Below are 18115 nucleotides of genomic sequence, written 5' to 3'. Positions count from 1 at the left end.
ATCTCCTCTCTCGGGTCCATTGAAACAAGATATGTCCATCTCCTTTCCCAGCATGACGAGGACTGGCTCTTTTCCCCAGGAGTTCGATTGTTGATAGGCGCGGAACCATGTTTGTTCCCAATAATCCGTGCACTCTTCCATCCCCCCGGAGCTCTTACTGAGATTGTTCATGACAGACGCAGTACGATGCATGGACAGTTTCTTCGTCGACTTCGGCCGGATGCAATGCTTGCCTTGGTTATTGCGAAGCAGACTAACACCACTATCACGGGATTTCCATACTTGGCAGGGATCTGGAGGGCCTGGCCTGGAAAGCCGATAAGGGCGGGCCGAATACACAGCCAGTGCGGAAATCCCTACACCAATAAGATAGCAGTATCACCACGAGGCCCCCCAGTGACCATCGCAAGTATTGGCCGCTAGAAGCTGGGGAAGAATGACATGGGGTTCGAGGAAGAATAACCAGCAGTCCTGGTGGACCCGGATTGTGGTCGCAGTAGCCTGTCGTGGCCGGCTTAGGAGAAATTCGCTGAGGCTAAGCGGGTGGCTGCCACCACAAACGAGCGCCTCGTTCTCGGCACAAGAGTGCTAGCACAGGGGCAACCACAGGGGGAGAGGGGACCAAACTGGGGTGTGCTTCTAGGCATACCACAACCCCATGTAACGTAGCTTCCTGCTCGCTCCCCACCATGTCACCGTGCTCCATCCACACCGACAGGTTGCAAGCAGTTATGGGACAGCCAGAGTCTAAACGATGCTCAGCTACCTCAGCTGTCGGCGCTGGCGCCCGTCCAGCAAGACAGCCGGTGGAACCTCGTCGTCGCTACCAGCCGGCCGGCGCGCCCGTCTGGCTTGGCTCGCAGCCGTGTCATTGTCGAGGCTTCTCAGCCTCTTCATCCCTTGGACACGGCGAGGTTTCAGTGCAATGCCAGACTGGAGTTCTGGCATCTGACGGCAGCTCCACAGGGGCTTCCCAGCCACACATATGCAAGCCGTGCCGACGGCCGCAGTATTCCGTACAGTCATCAACGCGACCGGTCCCGATGCGGTAAGAGAGCTTGACGCCTGAGCTTCTGTCTCCTTGACCACACTCACCCGTGTTGTGATATGCCACTGTCTACCACGTTGTCAGCCAGGAGCCGACGCCTGTCTGAATGATACCAAGATTGGAACCCTCACGGCATTCGCAAGATTCGCAAACGCCAGTCTCCAGTCAAGAAGAGCGGGTATGGGTGCCCACCATCTCACATTCTGTTCTTCGTGAACGAACATGCTGATGCCATGGTACTTTGGCTTGATCGCATGACGGAGATCTACGGCCTTGGTGAGAGGACCCGTTCGTCGTCGTCTGACCGCAAAACACGCCATCCCTTCTACAGGAGAGCGCAAGGGGGCTACAGGGGGGCGGAGTCGCGCTTAATTACAATTACTCACTTATCTATCAGGACCTGAGTCCCTGGGCTTTCAATGCGACCCGATACAGAGGTCCAAAGCTCTGGGTCCAGCTTCTGTCGAGCGGAGGCGTGTCTGAGGAGAGTGCTGATTCCGAACAAGCCTTCCATTCTGGGACAAGTTCTTCGTGCAGTGCTAAAATGGCACCTCGTTACCACCAACTGCCGGCTAGCAATAGCTACGAGTTGATGCTCTATCATGATGCGCATCCGAAGTCAACAGTATACCCCCATTGTGGAGTAGAGAAGCTGTTCCTTCGAGAGAGTTCGACCCGCCCACGCAGGGGCTACAACTGCCGACGACGGTACTTTTAAAGAACACAATGTCCCAGTGCTCAATGCTCTATAGTTCCAGAACCCACGAGAACACGGAATGAATCCGTCTGCTGGCAAGCAGTATTGTTCGATGTAGCTATGGTGCTTCTGGAGCATCAACGACTGTGACCTGGATTCCGCTATGCCTTGGCACTCACACACTTGATTTACTGCCGCTTGCGCTCCCAATCAATAGCACGATCTCTTATCAAAGCCGACCGGAGCCTTGTCGATTGCGGCGACGCTGCACGTTGCCGCAAAGCCCCCGCAATACCAGCACGCTAGCTCTAGACGACCCTTTCCCTTGTTTACGCGCTTGGGTCGAGTCAGTGTGACATTACATCCGGCATGGACGCGCGCCGCACGTCGATGTAACCTCCCAACCACCACCACCATTACGAGGGGACGGAGCTCGAGTTTAGCACCGTGGGACCCTGTTCCCCACCCATTTCCTGCTGGCGATCCGAGCTGGCGGGTTTGTACGACCAGCGGCTTGCAACGACAAAGATCAAGTTCGATATCGCAGCTCCCTTATCTGGAGGGGCTGATTTTTCAAGCCATTGTAACCTGATACACTTCTGCAAGCCAGCCTGCCAGCCTGCCTGTCTGCCAATGCTACAAGCGAAATTCATCATGCCATTCGCTATCCTCCGTTTGGCAACCTTGGGTGAAGATCCACGCCTCGAGAGACAGGGGTCCAGACAGATTTGGCTGCAAGTCACAACGACGAGCATACTACACCAGGATCTGAGCTCTGAAAATAAGGCGAGGGCATGGAAGACAATTTCCGGACTTTTCTTTGTCCAAAATTAGACTCGAGACATTGGGCAAAAGGGGTGTTTCAAGAGTTCTGATTGTTCTAAAAGCCGTGGACGAGGGAAGTATGGTACCCTGACAGAGCAAGAGCAGGAAACAATAAAACAAAATAAAAAGTCCCCTTTCCTGTACGAGGAAGCCGCTCGGCGAACAAGCGCCAGGGGAGAAGGGAAGAGGGGAGGGGGGTTGTTCGCATCTCACCTCAAGGGCCCCGGCGGCGCAGTCGATATTTTGGCCCAAACACAGACGCCAGCATCTTGCTGTTACGTACCTTTGGAAGTTTGGTAAGTGACAGGACCCGGCTCTCGTCTCGAGATGGGACGGTCCGCGTTGGGTAATTGGACCTCTCTCTCTGCTCTGTGTGTGTGTGTGTGTGTGTGTGTGTGTGTGTGTGTGTATGTATGCAACCCTTGCAAAAATCGCGGGCGGCTGCCATGGGTGTCACAGCTATGTTACTCGGCCGAGCGGCGTAGCTGGTTGGGAACTGGGTTGAGCTGATACGGTGCGCCCCTGTGCAGTGAGTTTCTGTGTGTGTGTGATGCGATCAGAGTTGCTTCCTAAGATCTTTCCAGACATTGTTGCTGCTTACGGACCGGTCCTTGTCATTCAACTTGAAGGACGAGCTCGAGCACACATGGAGGGGCCGGGAATGGTGGGCGCCGAGGCTGTTTGTCTACGTGAGACGGCTGCGCTCAGGCAGTGGCTGGTCGCCCACAGAAGAAGAAAAGGCATTTGCTAAACTTCGTCTTCTATCTTAAGTTGCAGTCACTCTGGACGGGTTTCCTCCTATGCGGCCGCGGAAAGATCTCCTGGCTCCTCCGTGCCTTCATTCGTGGACTTGCGTGCAGGAACAGAGAACACAGACATGCAATAGTGAGTAGTGACAAGCAGATGTTTCAAGAAGTCTGATATTTGCATACAAGTTTTTATATATGCGGGTCAACAACGGGGATAGATCTTTGTGGGAAATGCCATAACGCGTCCGGCCAACCTTAGATCTGTAGCTCTGCTCGGCCTCCGCCTTTCCCATCGTCTCCTCTCTTGCAAGAACCTGAACCCACGACTCTTTATCCTTATTCTCTCTCAAGGGGAGACCAAGTTCGGATACTCCCGAACTTCCGGATTCCGCATCACCACCGCTCAGAGACACACTCTGTTCCGGGGGGCCCCAGACTCACGACAACACGCACGACCAATCTACCACTTGACCTTGCGCATGCTGCCCTCCTCGACGAGCGCCTTGTGCATGTCGAAGCTGTTGAAGAGCAGGTGCGGCTGGTGGCCCATGCCCTTGCGCAAGCACTCAAACTCGGCCTTTTCGAGGTACTCCTTGAGGATGGGGCGGTAGACCTCGTGGGCGCACTTGTCGATGATGACGCGGGCGCGCTCGCGGGGGGACAGGCCGCGGACGTCGGCGAGGCCGACCTCGGTCACCACGACGTCGAGGTCGTGCTCGGTCTGGTCGACGTGCGTGCACATGGGCACGATGCACGAGACGCCGTGCTCGTCGGTCTTGGTGGGCCGCGTCGAGGGCGTGTGCATGATCGAGTACTTGGAGTTGCGCAGGAAGTCGGCCGACCCGCCGAGGCCGTTGAGCATGCGGCTGCCCATGACGTTTGTGCTGTTGGCGTGCGCGTAGATGTCCACCTCGACGGGCGTGTTCATGCCGATGACGCCCAGGCGGCGGATGATCTCGGGCGCGTTGCTGACGGCCTGCGGCCGCAGGAGCAGCTTGTGGTAGTACGCGTCCCAGTTGTTGTAGAACCGGTCGAAGCCCTCGGGACTGAAGCGGATCGAGGTCGCGGTAGCAAAGTCAAGCTTGCCAGAGTCAAAGAGGTCCAGGAATGTGTCCTGGATGACCTCGGTCCAGACGTTCAGGTGCTGGTAGTTGCTGTCGGCGAGGCCGCCAATGACGGCGTTGGCAATGTTGCCAATGCCGGACTGCAGGGGCAGCAGGTTCTTGGGCAGGCGGCCGTGCTTGACCTCGTGGTCAAAGAACTCGATCAGATGGCTGGCAATGGTCGCCGAGCCTTCGTCAGCGGCGGTGTTGGGCAGCGTCTGGTCCCGGTAATCCGACTCGACGATGCCGACAACCTTCTCGGGGTCAAGCGGGATCGAGGTCCGGCCAATGCGGTCCTCGACACCCATGATGAGATATGGCTTGCGGTTGGGCGGCAGGTCGGTCATGGTAATGTCGTGCAGACCCTCGAAGCTGGGAAGGGCCGTGTTGACCTCAATGATGATCTATGCGCTTTCGTTAGCACGACATTCCTATAGACCAGTCTCTCACGACGACCGTCGTCGCTTCTCCACCTCTCGATTCTTACCTTGTCGGCGATCTGCATCAGCTCGGGCGTGGCACCAACAGAGGCACCCGGAACAATACTGCCATCCTCAAGAATGTCGGTTGCCTCCACAATGACAACATCGAGGTTCTGGTTTTTCCGGTCCTTGGTGTAGAAGCCCTATAGAAGCTTCGGGTCAGCTGTGCACCACGTAGAATTGCACAAGGAACCGGCACGGACTCACATAGACGAGATCTGAAGGGAACATGGACAAGTGCTTGTCAAAGAAGTTGATGCGACCCTCGTTGATGCCCTTGGCAATGGACTTGCCGACCTGGTGAGGGCTCCGCCTCTCAATCATGTCGAGCGAGGCCCACCTGCTCTCCGTCTCGGCGCCGGAGGAAGCGCCGACGAAGAGGCCGTAGCGCATCTTGCCCTGCAGGTTGTTCTTCTCAACATGGTCGGCGAGGAAGGTGGGGATTTTCCTTGGGTTCACAGTGTCAGCATGTCTTGTCCGTAGCCTCAAAAAATCTCAGGCGACGAAGAGCGGCCTGGTTCGCGCGATCCGTGCCCCGTGCCAATTGCTGGCAAGGGAGAGCTGCGACTTACTTGGGGTAGCCGACACCAGTGAAACCAGACCAGCCAAGGTACGCGCCGTTGGGGAAGTGCTTGAGCATGTCCTCTGCGCGGCAGAGCTTGGAGAGCATAGACGGCCGCCGAATGCGGGACTTGAGGAGTGCCGAAGCCACTGGTGACGCCATCTTGACGGTTTCTGTGGGTGAAACTCGAGGTCGACCCCGATGTACAGTCGCGAAGTTTCAAACAGAAGAATTGTAGCTCTGGACTCCTCGACAGAGCTCGCCCCAAAAGCGGTGGTAATCGCCCTGCGCAGAAGAGCAAGCCGGGTGGGACGTAGCTTTACCAGGGTAGCCAGATAGCAAGGGTGGTGGTGTGTTGGGCAAGCTCCCCAGGTCAAGGTCGAGAGGCCTGCCGGTGTCGTTTGAACCAGCACAGGGAGAAGCAGAGGTACAGCAAGTCTAGAGGGAAGAAGAATGGAGGGAGGAGGAGAAGAAGGATGCGGAGTATGGAAGGGTCGCCAGAAAAGCGAGCCGAGAAGAGGAGTCGCGTCTGCCGAGTCGTGTTCAGTCTGGGTCGATCCAGAAGCCAAGCGAGAGAGCTATGTCGTCGCGGTGGAGTCGGCTTGCCATCCAAGTGGTGGAAAGCTAGTCTGCCATCAGGGTCGGACGGGTCTTGCGGCCAGGCCAGTTGGGGACAGCAGGTGGACTCGTGGTTCGTTGGGATCTACGGAATCGATTCCTTTGCATCGTCAAGTTATTCCGTACAGACACACCAGCGCCGGCGCAGAATACCGCCCTCCAGCAGTCCTTTTACAGAATTCACCAGCTTGACGTATTCCAGAAGCACCAGTTGTTTCTAGAGGGGCAGCAAACAGCCAGGACGGGCTGACGGAGAGGGTTATCCGGGCCCAGCCTAGCCGCAAGGCCCTGGACGGCGTGGGGTTCCCGCTGCCAGTGCAGTGCATTGCAGTGCAGTGCAATTGCTCGGCAATGCCTGCTGTGCTGTCCCTCTTCTCGGGCGGCCGGAGCAACGGCAGCTGACATAATACTCTGCGCCATTCTCCAAGACCTTGGCTCCCACAGCTGATCAGCTTCTCCAACTTCTGGATGAAACGATGCGCTTGCTACCCCGCAGCCCATCAGTGGCTCCCGCTCGCCCGTACGCGGAGGTCGACACGGCGAAAAGCATCAAGGTCTCGGGAGAACAGGCTCGAGATGAGGTCAAAGCCTGTAAAATTACCTCAAGTTGCACAATCGGCACGCGCACGTAAACATGTATATATACCTATAGAGAAGCGACTCTCTCTATCCTGATATTCTAGCAGCGCCCTCACTGCCACGGTCCCGTCGCCAAAGTGTCGCACCAACACCCAGAAACCGCCCAGCACGCAAGTGACATCACTCGCCCCCAAGGCGGTCCAGGCCCCCAGGCTTTCCCGCAGAGGGAAAGGTGGCCCCCGGTTCGGACGAGCGCATGTTCTGGCTCACCTTACTGGACCACACAGTTGGGCAGTGTCAAGGCTGACTTGTGCGGAATGGTGTCCCGCACTTCCGGCTGGTCGCGTTCCAGAATGAATGCCTTTGCCGGCAAATTACTGTCTTCCGGTTATGGCGGGTGAAGCAGGCTAACCTCTCGATTCGCACGCGACCTCGGACGGATAATTGTTGGCCTCGTTTTGCAGACTGAAGGCTATGCGATGTGGTTCAATAACACATCTGTTCAAACATGGCACAAATACAAGTATATCGACTACTTTGTGGCTTCGCGACCCTTGAACAAATCCCGCCACATCTCTTTGAAACCGTAGTGCGGCGCTTTCGAATCGTACACTCTCGACGATGTCGGCGTGCCGAAGCGGTCCAGGATCCCGGCTGTTTTAACAAGGGCGTCACCGTCCGGTTTTCGAGCTGGCCGTGCCGCGCGCTCCCGTATCGTCTCAGCTAGCTGCGGTGCGACTTCAGCATAGCACTTGTTGAGCTCGCGTTCCAGCGAGTAGTATGGCTTCTTCGCCAGCTCGGGCGCCATCAAGTTGTACGCCCGCGTGATGCCGTTGATGTTGGCGATGCTAAGTTCCATGTATGACTTCTCGAGGGCTAGCCATGCTGGGTCACGAAATGGAGTAGCGAGAGGCATAATGTCTTCCTCCTCCACTGGTGGCTCCTGTATATTCTGCACGGCAGAAGCCTCGATGACGTCCGGTTCTGCGTGTGACACTGTGGTGTTGGTCGACGAGCCCATCTCCTCTGATAACTCGCTCGACAGCTGTCGTTGCATATTCGCCATGGAGGCAGTGCTTGTCGATTCCGTCACACGTTCTGCGTCCGCCGAGTGCTCAGTATTGACTTTCTTGATTGCCGCGGGGTTATGAATTTCTTCCGCGAGCGCGTACCGCCTCGCCGTGCGCACCTGCTCTTCCAAGGAACCGCCTCTGCTTGCGATACTGCGTGCAGCATGCCGTTTCCAGTCGTTGCGCATCCTGCTCCTAAAAACATGCACAGCTTTGATAAGCTCCTGCTGCTTGTCTATCCATGGGGGAACGATATTCTGCTGCTTGATCATCTTATTCATGATGTACTCGGTCGTGTCGATGAAGGGATTGTCGGCTCTTGTATCGCGTTCTATGCCCGGTCCTCGCGGGATGTTCTTGAACTGTCCTCTGGCAATGGCATCCTCAATGCGCTCATTGGCGAGAGATGCGAGACCTGTCAGAGTCGCTGGCATGGTCCTTGCCGCAGGCTTGAAACGCTCACGGAACTCGGCTCTCCTAGCTTCCCTCTCATCGTCCGTCAAGTCATTCTCTTTCTTGTCCTTTATTCCAAGCCCGGTATACACCGCAGCTCTTTCTCGGGCATTGGCCAACCTCTGGCCAGCGCTAGGCTGGGGCTCAGGACGAATGCGGAGGTCGACAGGCTTCAAGTCTGGGAACGTTGGCTTCCCGCCACCTCTGAGCCCCCGCGGCAAGGGCTTGTGCGCGTCGTTGAGCATCCGCATTACGGCATCCTCGGTCGACTCTGTGCCTGTCCATACAGTAGAAGTGGCGTCCGCATATGTCCTCCTGTCTGCATGGCCCGGCAGCCCCGCCTCAGCAAACGCACTGGCGTTCTCGGCCCGGAATTTGGCATCTTGCACCCGGGCAAAGAGCCGTTCTTTGAGCTCTTCTGAGAACCCCGCATCTTCGACTGCCTGGCGACCAGCACGGCCACCTGTCAGGAGAGCTTCTTCTGTGGCTTCCTGCAGACGTTGTGACATGGCGCCAGGCTCGCGAGGTTCAGGAACCGGGGCTGTCGGGGGCGGATCGTCACTGCCATTGCTGGGGCCGCTCGAGGTTTTATCTGAGGCGTCCGCGCTTGCAGCCAGGCGCCGGCTGCTGTCGTCGTGCTCGGTGGTCGCCGTACCGGACCCTGCCGACTTGTTCGTCTGCCATCTTCGTGGCAGTGTGGCGGTTCGGGCTGGTCGCAAGAGGAGTCGTGCACGAGTGCACTGGGCGCAGAGGTACGCGGGACTGGTTGTCTTAGCCATGGCCGTCCTTGCAGGAGGGAGATGGCGAAGGAGAAATCATTGCGTGCTTCTCGGGATGCAATGGGTTGACGTGTTGTAATGGTTTGCTCACAGTGTCTCTAGGACCAGCTGCGTGGAAAAGTGGCGAACAGCGCCGGAGATAAGCGGAGGCATCAAAGTCGTCATGGATGCGACCTCGGGAAGCTCCCACAGCTCCCTTTGGGGCGCTACTTCACGATAGGCGGCCAAGCCACATCCCTCGACTTCCACTAGTCTAATCCACCCCAGTCAAAGGGCTTCATGAGCCTTGATGCTCTGCGTGCGAGACTGCCAAAGATCTCAACGAGCATTGATTTATAAATACGTGCTCCGTCCATGAATGTGGATGCTTGCCAAATTAGCGAAAGGTAGGGGTCATCGCAGCCCATCAGCTACACCACAATGGCCCCATCCGAGCTGGAGATTTCTGAGACACAAACTACCTGTTTGATTGACGACCATGCCGTTTCTAGACCAACTCCATTCGCTCTCAGTAATCTCGTTCCACTGCGATGTCTTCAAGTCAACAACGCTTGGAATGTGACCCGTCAACATGGTTGGCGTGTAGCTGAGGGGCCATTAATACCCAGGCAGCCTGGCTCCCGAGATCCCTTGATGAGTGCGTAAGCAGCTCATCGCAGCATCTACGTAGTCTGAATCGTGGCTGCCACGCGAGACGTTAGTTGCTGCGAGGCAAGTGCAAGGAATGTGCAGGGTCACTGGTCTCGTCAAGCAGCTCATCGGGCACTTGCCATTCTTCAATGGTACAAGAGCTCCTTCCTCTCAACCACGAGGTCTGGACATAATCAACGCGACGGCGTTCGCGTCGAGCACAAGACTTGCCTTCTCCTTCTCACAACAACATCAGCCCATTTTTGCATGCTCGACCCCAGCATTTTGCACAGCTTTGCTAGTTGATATCTTGGTCATTCATCACTCTGGCGTATCCCTGCATCTACACATACATACACATTCTCGCCACTCTTGCTGGACACCAGGCCGTCCACCATGGCTCCCACTGTCGACACAACGGAGTTGGAACAGTCATTCTTCAGAGCTCGTGCGGCACGGCACCATGAGCCGTTTCCCGAAGAGGATTGTCCACCCCTCAGACTCAACACCAGAACCCTCCTTGCTACCACCGCTGTCTGTGTTGTCTATTTCGCTCAGCTCATCGCAATCATGGGTGCCACTGCTGTAAGTCCGCTGTTGACTGTTCCGATCAGTTGAGAATTACTTCTGACCTGCCCTTTCTTGCCCAGCAAGCCAGAGAAATCGCGAAGGCTTTCGAGGCCTTGGACTACGCAGTCTGCTTCCCTGTGTCTCTCACCATACTTCCTGTCCTTCTCGGACCCATCTTCTCTCAGGCTGCCGAAAGCGTGGGCCGCAAGTGGTTCCTCGTGGCCCCGACTGTCATGGGCGGAGTAGGCTCCGTGATTGTGGCCACTGCTCCTTCGTTTACCGTGGCCATCCTTGGTCACTGTGTCATGGGCTGCGGCCTCGCCAACCAGCCACTACTGTTCACTATCATCGCTGAGATTCTGCCTCGCCGCTGGAGAAGTTTCGGTCACGCCAGCCTCATGGTCACCAGTTGCCTCGGAAGCACTGTCGGACTTCTTGTAGTGGGAGGCATTCCTCCCCAAGACCATTTCGGAGCCTGGCGGACCTACTACTTTGTCAACCTCGGATGCCACGCCGTCGGGGTCCTCTTTGCAGTCCTGGCATATCGTTCTCCAAGCCCAGATATGCCTGAGGTTGTTCAAAGGAGGGAGCTTACGAGAATGGACTGGCCTGGGTACACCATATTGTTCTTTGCGCTCTCCGCTTTCAGCGCCAGTTTCTTCATCTCCCACGCACCCACTTCGGCCGAACAAGACTCGGCAATCCCAGGCTTTCTCGTGGGTCTGCTGATGGTCATCGCCCTGCTTATTTATGAGCTCGTCGGACGGAAAGATGGGTTTCTGAATCACAACCTATTCCTGCACCGCAACTTCGCACTCGCCACCTTGTCACTCTTTGGGGCAGGGGTGTCATTCGCCGCTTTCGAGTGGTGCTTTCTCACCCAGACCGTTAATCTGTATGATGCGGATCCTTTCCTATCTGGCGTGCGCTCCATTGTCACGTTGGTCTCCGCCATGATCGCAGCGCCCCTTGCAGCTTGGTATTGTTGTGCGAAGAGGAAGATCAGAGGTGCAAGCGTAGTCGGATTCGCTGCGTGTCTCGCATTCTACATTGCCATGGCGCACACAGATCAGACTACCAACATCCAGACGTGGATCTACCCTACCTTCTTGGGAGCGGCAATGGGAATTCTGATGGTTACCCTGCCCACCTCCGCACAACTCAGCATTCCAAGTCAGCTCCTCTCAATGGGCACCGCTTTGCTCATCTGCGGCTTCATACTGGGCCGGTCCATTGGCTTCATCATCTGTAAGTTCAAACCAGCAGTTCTCTGCGTGCTTGATAGCTGTCTGACAATGCCTTAGACGACCACCTCGTACAAAGTGCCATGGTGGAAGGTTACCCAGCCATCGTCCACAGACTGCTTTACTCGGGATCGCCGAAGGAATTCGCAGACGAGGTCATCACTTACCTGAAGTCCAACCAAGCCGGACCCCTACCAGACGTGCCGGGTTTGACAGACGCCATTCTTGACGATGGTATGGCTGCACTAAAGGCCTGCTATGTGGCTGCATTCAAGAAGGCCTGGATTGCCGCTGGCTGTTTTGCTGGAGTATCGATGTTGAGTGAGTGGCCAATGCTCTTTATTACATCCTTTCGAGATCCTGCAAACGACTAACCCCTTGATTGCAAAGCTGCCTCCCCGATGGACAACCCTGAAGAGCAGTTCACAATGAAGATCGACGTGCCTCTTGAAAGCACCGCTGAAGTGGAGCCGAAGCCGTGACTGGCCGAGATTGTCGACCGGGCGAAGTTGTACTTTTTAGCAAGAGCTGCCTTCCAGGCCCTGGAGAAACGTTTGCAGGAGGACAGGCCCTGGCCCGATCCCCGTGCATAAGTCGCTGGGTGGGCAAAAGGCCAAAGCCGACATGGAGATGGACATCAAGAAGTTTGGGAGGCCGATGAGGTGATAATGTGCCATGCAGGGTGTCTAGAGAGTATTCAATAGTTCTTTCTTAAGCAATGCAGACACCCAATACTTACACTGCCACCCGTGATGTGGTTATCTTTTCTTGGCTGGCTGGAAGCGTATGCAGCTCTGGCCTTGGCAGCAGGGATGCGACCACTGGCAGAATAAGCTTACCCACAGAGTTTAGGATACCCTGGCGGCTCAGGTGGCTAGCACCACCAGCGGAGCATCTAGTCCTGACCAGCGCAAGTCTGCATTATCGAAGCTTGCGGCCGCGTCAGGTGTGCCTGGGGCTACATGGCAGAGGCCAGCGCCATGACGGTAGTGGCTACACGTGACAGGTTTCCAGGAATTGACCAGCCAAGAATTGCAATCGATTCCTGCGTGTCGAGCAGCCGTTTGTGTGTGGTGATAACGGTCGCGTGCCCCCCTGCCCAGGCCATCCTTGCAGCTCAGGCGTGCCCAGCGCGATCCGGTGCAAGCGCACCACGGCTGACGTCACTGTCTCAATGAGGCCCCGGCACCACCACATTGGATCGGGTCGGTCACGGCTCAGGACCGTCCACCCCAAGGGAAACACCTCGGCTGCGAGCTGAGTCTATTGTCCTCAGATCTCAAGCTGACATGTTCACACGCCAATCTGTTTTCATTTCCAGCAATCTGCCAGTCTGGTCACACATTGTCGCAAAGCCTTCGCAGCAATGAGCCATGCGTACCGAGCCTGCTCACAGCTGAGGGCTGGATCCTTAGGGTGTGCGACAAGTCGAGCCCCAACATTGAGTAGGATCGCGGCATGCAAGCTTTTCCCAATCACCCAACCCCGCGCCATTCATGGACATGGACGAACGATACCTTCAGTACGATCAGCGTGGCCGTCCTCGTCGTGTCCGTCGAACTGGGTCGCAGGACGCTGGTTGTCAAACACTGCCGCGGAAGCGCGAGCTAAGAGGGACGAGGACGAAGAGACCGCGCGCGAAACAAACCAGAGAGATGTCGACCAACACGAGCGAGATGTGAAGCAGGCCATCTCCGAGACGACGAAGCAGCAGATCCGGCGCCCGTGGCACAGGGAGGGTGCGGATGAACCGCCTGTCAGCAAACACCGCACAGAGATGAACCGGAATATGGTCAAGGGTAAGACTTAGAGCTCCCGCATCTCCTGTCTCTGGAGAATACTGATTTTGCGTTGTCGACTGCCAGGCAAGCTTCTTACCACGCCAACCCGTTTGCTCAAGCTCATTCTACCACTTCCCGTCGACGCTGTCCACGACGAGCACGGCAACACGGGCGAGTTCCGTGCCCTGGGGCAGAACCAGGACATCCAGCCTCTCGCACTGCTCATACACCCGCAGCAACCCTTGTCATATCTCGAACGCCTCATCCAGGCCGAGCTCCCGCCGACCACCGACAAAGACGGCCGCGAGAAGATGCCCAACGTGTACTTCCTCGCGGAGGCGGCCGAGCGCGACGAGGACGGCGAGCAGCGCGAGAACCACAGCGACCAGGATAAGGACTCGCACGTCGTGAGCTACTCTGGGCTCGGCCGCGAGGGGGAGGCCCCTCCCCCGGACTCCCACGAGGACTGGGTGCGCTGGAGCAGCAGCACCGAGATTGGCGACTTTATCCGCGACGCCGCTCGCGGGCGCGAGTTCGCCATCGTCGTCGACGGCCAGTCCGAGATGCGCGTCAGCGTGCCCAGCTTCAACGACCGCACGCACTTTATGCGCGTCCGCCTACGCCGCCTGTCCCGCAAGATCGAGGAGCAGAGCAAGATCAAGCAGGAGTGCGACCGGCTTGCGCATCGCGGCGCCCACAGGCTGGCGCAGGCTGGATTTGGCGCGATATCGGTCTGGTGGGGCACAGTTTATTACTTGACTTTTCGTAAGTGCCTCGTCTGAATGGTAGCTAAAGTGACTGCCATGTTGGAGGCAGCTTCATGCGCTTCTGGGAAGATTGTCACATGCTGACGTTTTACGTTCTTTGCCACACACACCAGACACCGACCTGGGCTGGGACTATATGGAGCCCGTGACATACCTCGCAGGCCTGGGCACCATCATGGGCGGTTATCTGTGGTTCCTCTTCATCAGCCGCGAGCTCAGCTACCAGGCGGCGCTCAAGATCACCGTCTCTCGGCGGCAGGCCGCGCTGTACCAAGCCCGCGGGTTCGACGCCAACGTCTGGGAGGCCATGGTGCAAGACGCGAACGAGCTGCGGCACGAGGTGCGGCGGGTAGCCGAGGAGTACGACATCGAGTACGACGAGGCCAAGGACCTGGGCAGCGAGGACATGGTCGAGGTGCTCGAGAAGGAGGAGAAGAGGCAGCTCAAGAAGAAGACCAAGCAGGACGAGGAGGATGATGAGGACGCCGCCAATGCGGCCAAAGCGCCCAAGGAGACCAATGGGACCAAGGAGAAGAGCTCTGAGAGCAAGCCGAGGTCCAAGCAGGACTGAACCTGCATGTAACAGGCTTTGTGCGTTTGACAGCAGCTTTTATACTTTGTATTTCGGACACTGTGCTTCATCACACGACCGGGAAGGGGGGTTTGCACATATTTGTTGCTAGGACCTGCATACCACAGCATAGCGAAGCATTCCCATGTAGCGAATTCGTCCGCCAGAAATTGGATCGCTGACATCTCAGTTGCTCTGGAATCGTCTCGGTGATGGGGAAAGTCATGCCTATTCATTCACTGTAGCCTGCATGTACAATCCGACTCTATAGTCCAAACTCCTTGACCTCACTGGCCATAAAACTCCTTGAAATACACTTTTTCTCATACCCACGTTTGCGTTCCAACTCCTGCTTTACGCGCCGAGGGTCTCCTTGATGACGCGGATCTGCTCGAGGACGCTCTCCTTGCTGGTGCCCCCCTTTGCCGAGCGCATCTCGACACTGCGGTCGTAGTCAAAGTAATCCGCGATATCGGGCTCGAAGCGGCTGTCGATGCCCTTGAGCTGCTCGTAGGTGAGCTTGTCCATGGGGGTGCCGGTCTGCTCGGACAGGGCGACGACGCGGCCCGAGGTGTGGTGGGTCTCGCGGAACGGTACGCCCTTGCGGACGAGGTAGTCGGCAATGTCGGTGGCGAGCATGAAGGGGTCGAGGGCCGCGCGCATCTTGGCCGGCTGGATGTCGAGGGTGGCGAGGACGCCCGTGGCGATCTGGATGCTGTCGCTGACCGTCTTGACGCTGTCGAGCATGACCTCCCACGACTCCTGCAGGTCCTTGTTGTACGTGCTGGGCAGGCCCTTGATGGTCGTCATGAACCCGGTCATCTGGCCGAGGATGCGGCCGCTCTTGCCGCGGAGCAGCTCCAGGCTGTCCGGGTTCTTCTTCTGCGGCATCAGGGACGAGCCGGTCGAGTACGCGTCGGCGAGGCGGACGAAGCCGAACTCGGCCGTCGAGTAGATGATGAGGTCCTCGGCCCAGCGCGAGATGTGAAGCATCAACATGCTGCCCCACTGCAGCGGCTCGGCGACAAAGTCGCGATCCGCAACGCCGCCCATCGAGTTCCACAGCAGGCCCTCGAAGCCGAGCTCCTCGGCCATCATCTCGCGGTCGATGTTGAACGGGTTGCCGGCGAGGGCGCCGCAGCCCAGGGGGGACTTGTTGACGCGCTTGATCACCTCGCGGAGGCGCTCGAGGTCGGCGGCAAAGGCGACACAGTACGACATGATCCAGTGGCTCCACCGGATCGGCTGGGCGCGCTGCAGGTGTGTGTAGCCCGGCATGACGTGGTCGACCTCCCTCTCGGCGCGCTCGGCGGCGACCCGGAGGAAGACGACGAGGTGCTCCTCGATCTTGCGGAGCTCGTCGCGCAGCCACATGCGCATGTCGCAGACGACCTGCTCGTTGCGGGAGCGGCCGGTGTGCAGCTTGCCGGCCACGTCCTTGCCAATGATCTCGCCCAGCCGGCGCTCGTTGGCAGTGTGGATGTCCTCGTCGACGCCGGGGACAATGACGAACTTGCCCGCCTCCCACTCGGCCATGACCTCCCGGAGGCCGGCCTCGATCTTGTTGAACTCATCCTGCGTCAGGATGCCGCCTTTTGTGTTGGCCCGGGCGAAGGCGATGCTGCCCAGGATGTCTTGCTTGTACAGAGCCTTGTCGAAGTGGATGCTCTCGTTGTAGGCTACCATGAGAGGGTCGAGACCGCCTAATCATCCGTGCTTCCTGGTCAGCAATTGGTATCGTGGAGAAGGACGTCCGAAGAAGGAAGGTCAAGTTAGCAAGCTGCATTTTGTCAGGAGACTCGCCCGATGAGGGTGAACCTGAAATCGCACCATGCTGCGACGATCCTCAAAGAAGCTCAATGGCATCGTTCCAGCCTCTTGACGGGTTTCCCCATCACATTGGGAGCTCCTGTCGCCAGGGCCATGGAGGGGCACAAATGTGATGTTTGGGGAAAAAGAGTGGAAACAAACCCACCGGTGAAGCGGCCGCCCCAGAGCATGTTCTCGCCAGGCTTGGTCGTGCTAGGCGCCATCGTGTCCGATTTGTGACTGTCGTACGGAGATTGCCTTGATTACTTTGTGAAGCTGTCCTGGGGTCAATCGACAGGTCGTACAAAAGCCAATTGCCGGAGCCGTGATTAAGTGGGATGGCAAGGCGGGCTGCGAAGTGGAGTGAGCTCCCCGCGATGACTCGCGAAGAAGCTGTCAAAGCTCACCTGGGCAGTGGTGGCCCCTTCCGCTGTCGCTCGACCACCGCCAAAACTTGCAAAAAGTTTCGACTCACTGATAAGATAAGCACCTGACATGTCCGATTCGGAGACCAGGGTCAACCCATCGGGGTCCTCTGACCACCTGCGGAATTCTAGAAAGAGAATCACCAGTCATTTGTATGAGCCAAGTCAATCATCATCACCTGGCACAAAGCGTGGACTTGTGATGTATCATCGCCTGCCTTGAGTGTGTGCCCAGCAGCTCAGCCCGATCTTGACTGAGCTCCGAGGAACAGTCCCCCGATGTTGTGCTGAGTGGGTCCTGCACATGTCGAGTTCAAGAGTTCCATAGGCCTGTCTGGTCTGAACAACTGGAGCTCAGCGAGCCAACCGCCAAAGAGACAGTCCCTAGCTAAACTCCAGTAAAGGGTGAATTAGTAGTTGTGCAATAGTTATAACGTATCCAAGCATCATTGCTCACCCAGCGCGATCTACGCGAATCACACGCAAGATGAGAACATCCTATGAGTGTACCACCTTCCAGAAGCCTTCAGGCTAAAGTGCAGAGACAGAGTGAGTCGAGGCCCCTTCTGAAGTCGCCCATGTCCACGCAGGGGACATTCCAAAACGGGATCGTCATCACGCCTAACGCCATTGCCCCGCGCAGGGGGATCCTTCCAGATATGGGCAAGATGAAGCGCCGACAAGCGTCGCATCCTAAGGTGCCGCTTCAGCGTGACAGGAGGCACACCAGCTCCTCTGGTTTCAAGGATCTCCGGCTGTTGGTAGGCATGCCACAGGCCTGGCTTAGAAACAGACCGGCACCTATTGGTGGGCCTAAGGTAATCGGGTCTGCCAGCCGAGCCGCTGGTGGCCGCTGTGGATCCCGTCAAGCACCATGGTGTAGGGATGGCATTCTCGAGGCGGACCATCACAATTGAGCGGAGTGCCTGGCCAGAGGCAATGCATTTGTCGCCGAACATGTTCCTCCCGGGAGGGAGACAGATCAAAAGTGAGCAGCAGAGATCTACTTGAGAAGAGGAAAATGCCTCGACACCTTGGCCGACTTGTCTTCTCGTTGATCCAGCAGACTGGCTCTGATGACCGTCAGGGCCTTTGAAGAATGACGTTGATGATGTAGGTGGGAGACCTTGTCGGTCTTGTGGTGCCCAGGGATCATGCCACCACGCAGTGGGTTTCGGTGGTTGTCCCTGGTCTAGCTGCATCCGCGTCTGTGGCATACAAATACTGAGCTTCCGTCATGACAACTCCTCTGCTGCAGTAAAGCCTTGAATAAAACAGTGGTCATTGGGGCCACTACGCGATCCATCCTATCCCAAAGAGCTGCAGCCTTGACCCTGCGTCACCTCCGTTCGG

At 57.2% G+C, this 18115-nt stretch overlaps 5 protein-coding genes across 5 annotated transcripts; 2 read left to right on the top strand and 3 right to left on the bottom strand.

Annotated features, from left to right (window-relative positions):
* Nucleotides 1-3779: 3779 nt before the first annotated feature.
* Nucleotides 3780-5628, bottom strand: B0I36DRAFT_371167 (uncharacterized protein; the record flags this gene model as incomplete). The annotated part of the gene is made up of 4 exons (XM_046159991.1): nt 3780-4826; nt 4910-5047; nt 5112-5352; nt 5477-5628. 4 exons carry the CDS (start codon nt 5626-5628, stop codon nt 3780-3782), a joined length of 1578 nt encoding a protein of 525 aa, XP_046018624.1.
* A 1567-nt stretch (nt 5629-7195) lies between these two features.
* On the bottom strand, nt 7196-9538 carry B0I36DRAFT_371166 (uncharacterized protein; the record flags this gene model as incomplete). Its single annotated transcript, XM_046159990.1, has 3 exons — nt 7196-8727; nt 8749-8847; nt 9427-9538. The coding sequence occupies 3 exons, from the start codon at nt 9536-9538 to the stop codon at nt 7196-7198; spliced, it is 1743 nt and encodes a 580-aa protein (XP_046018623.1).
* Nucleotides 9539-9908: 370 nt separating this feature from the next.
* B0I36DRAFT_310998 (major facilitator superfamily domain-containing protein) lies at nt 9909-12152 on the top strand. Its single transcript, XM_046152319.1, has 3 exons — nt 9909-11413; nt 11470-11730; nt 11800-12152. The coding sequence occupies exons 1-3, from the start codon at nt 10399-10401 to the stop codon at nt 11889-11891; spliced, it is 1368 nt and encodes a 455-aa protein (XP_046018622.1). The 5' UTR covers nt 9909-10398; the 3' UTR covers nt 11892-12152.
* Nucleotides 12153-12681: 529 nt separating this feature from the next.
* B0I36DRAFT_12426 (uncharacterized protein) lies at nt 12682-14705 on the top strand. The gene is made up of 3 exons (XM_046148087.1): nt 12682-13208; nt 13275-13955; nt 14071-14705. The coding sequence occupies exons 1-3, from the start codon at nt 12776-12778 to the stop codon at nt 14526-14528; spliced, it is 1572 nt and encodes a 523-aa protein (XP_046018621.1). The 5' UTR covers nt 12682-12775; the 3' UTR covers nt 14529-14705.
* Nucleotides 14706-16779, bottom strand: B0I36DRAFT_12416 (L-Aspartase-like protein). Its single transcript, XM_046148084.1, has 3 exons — nt 16745-16779; nt 16504-16613; nt 14706-16231 (listed from the first exon to the last, which is right to left on the bottom strand). The coding sequence occupies exons 2-3, from the start codon at nt 16559-16561 to the stop codon at nt 14883-14885; spliced, it is 1407 nt and encodes a 468-aa protein (XP_046018620.1). The 5' UTR covers nt 16562-16613; nt 16745-16779; the 3' UTR covers nt 14706-14882.
* Between the last annotated feature and the right edge of the window lie 1336 nt (nt 16780-18115).

Source organism: Microdochium trichocladiopsis (genome assembly GCF_020744255.1).
Source record: "Microdochium trichocladiopsis strain MPI-CAGE-CH-0230 chromosome Unknown B0I36scaffold_1, whole genome shotgun sequence".
In the NCBI taxonomy this organism is placed as follows: domain Eukaryota; kingdom Fungi; phylum Ascomycota; class Sordariomycetes; order Xylariales; family Microdochiaceae; genus Microdochium; species Microdochium trichocladiopsis.
This window is presented reverse-complemented; position numbering and strand designations above follow the sequence as displayed.

Bases quoted from the DNA above. Each gene is read 5' to 3' on its own strand.
- B0I36DRAFT_310998 (XM_046152319.1), top strand. From the start codon at position 10,399: ATGGGCGGAGTAGGCTCCGTGATTGTGGCCACTGCTCCTTCGTTTACC. The intron at 11,414-11,469 runs GTAAGTTCAAAC...ACAATGCCTTAG, and splicing joins GTCCATTGGCTTCATCATCT to ACGACCACCTCGTACAAAGT. The intron at 11,731-11,799 runs GTGAGTGGCCAA...TTGATTGCAAAG, and splicing joins TGCTGGAGTATCGATGTTGA to CTGCCTCCCCGATGGACAAC.
- B0I36DRAFT_12426 (XM_046148087.1), top strand. From the start codon at position 12,776: ATGAGCCATGCGTACCGAGCCTGCTCACAGCTGAGGGCTGGATCCTTA. The intron at 13,209-13,274 runs GTAAGACTTAGA...GTCGACTGCCAG, and splicing joins GAACCGGAATATGGTCAAGG to GCAAGCTTCTTACCACGCCA. The intron at 13,956-14,070 runs GTAAGTGCCTCG...CACACACACCAG, and splicing joins AGTTTATTACTTGACTTTTC to ACACCGACCTGGGCTGGGAC.
- B0I36DRAFT_12416 (XM_046148084.1), bottom strand. From the start codon at position 16,561: ATGGCGCCTAGCACGACCAAGCCTGGCGAGAACATGCTCTGGGGCGGC. The intron at 16,232-16,503 runs GTGGGTTTGTTT...ACGGATGATTAG, and splicing joins CTGGGGCGGCCGCTTCACCG to GCGGTCTCGACCCTCTCATG.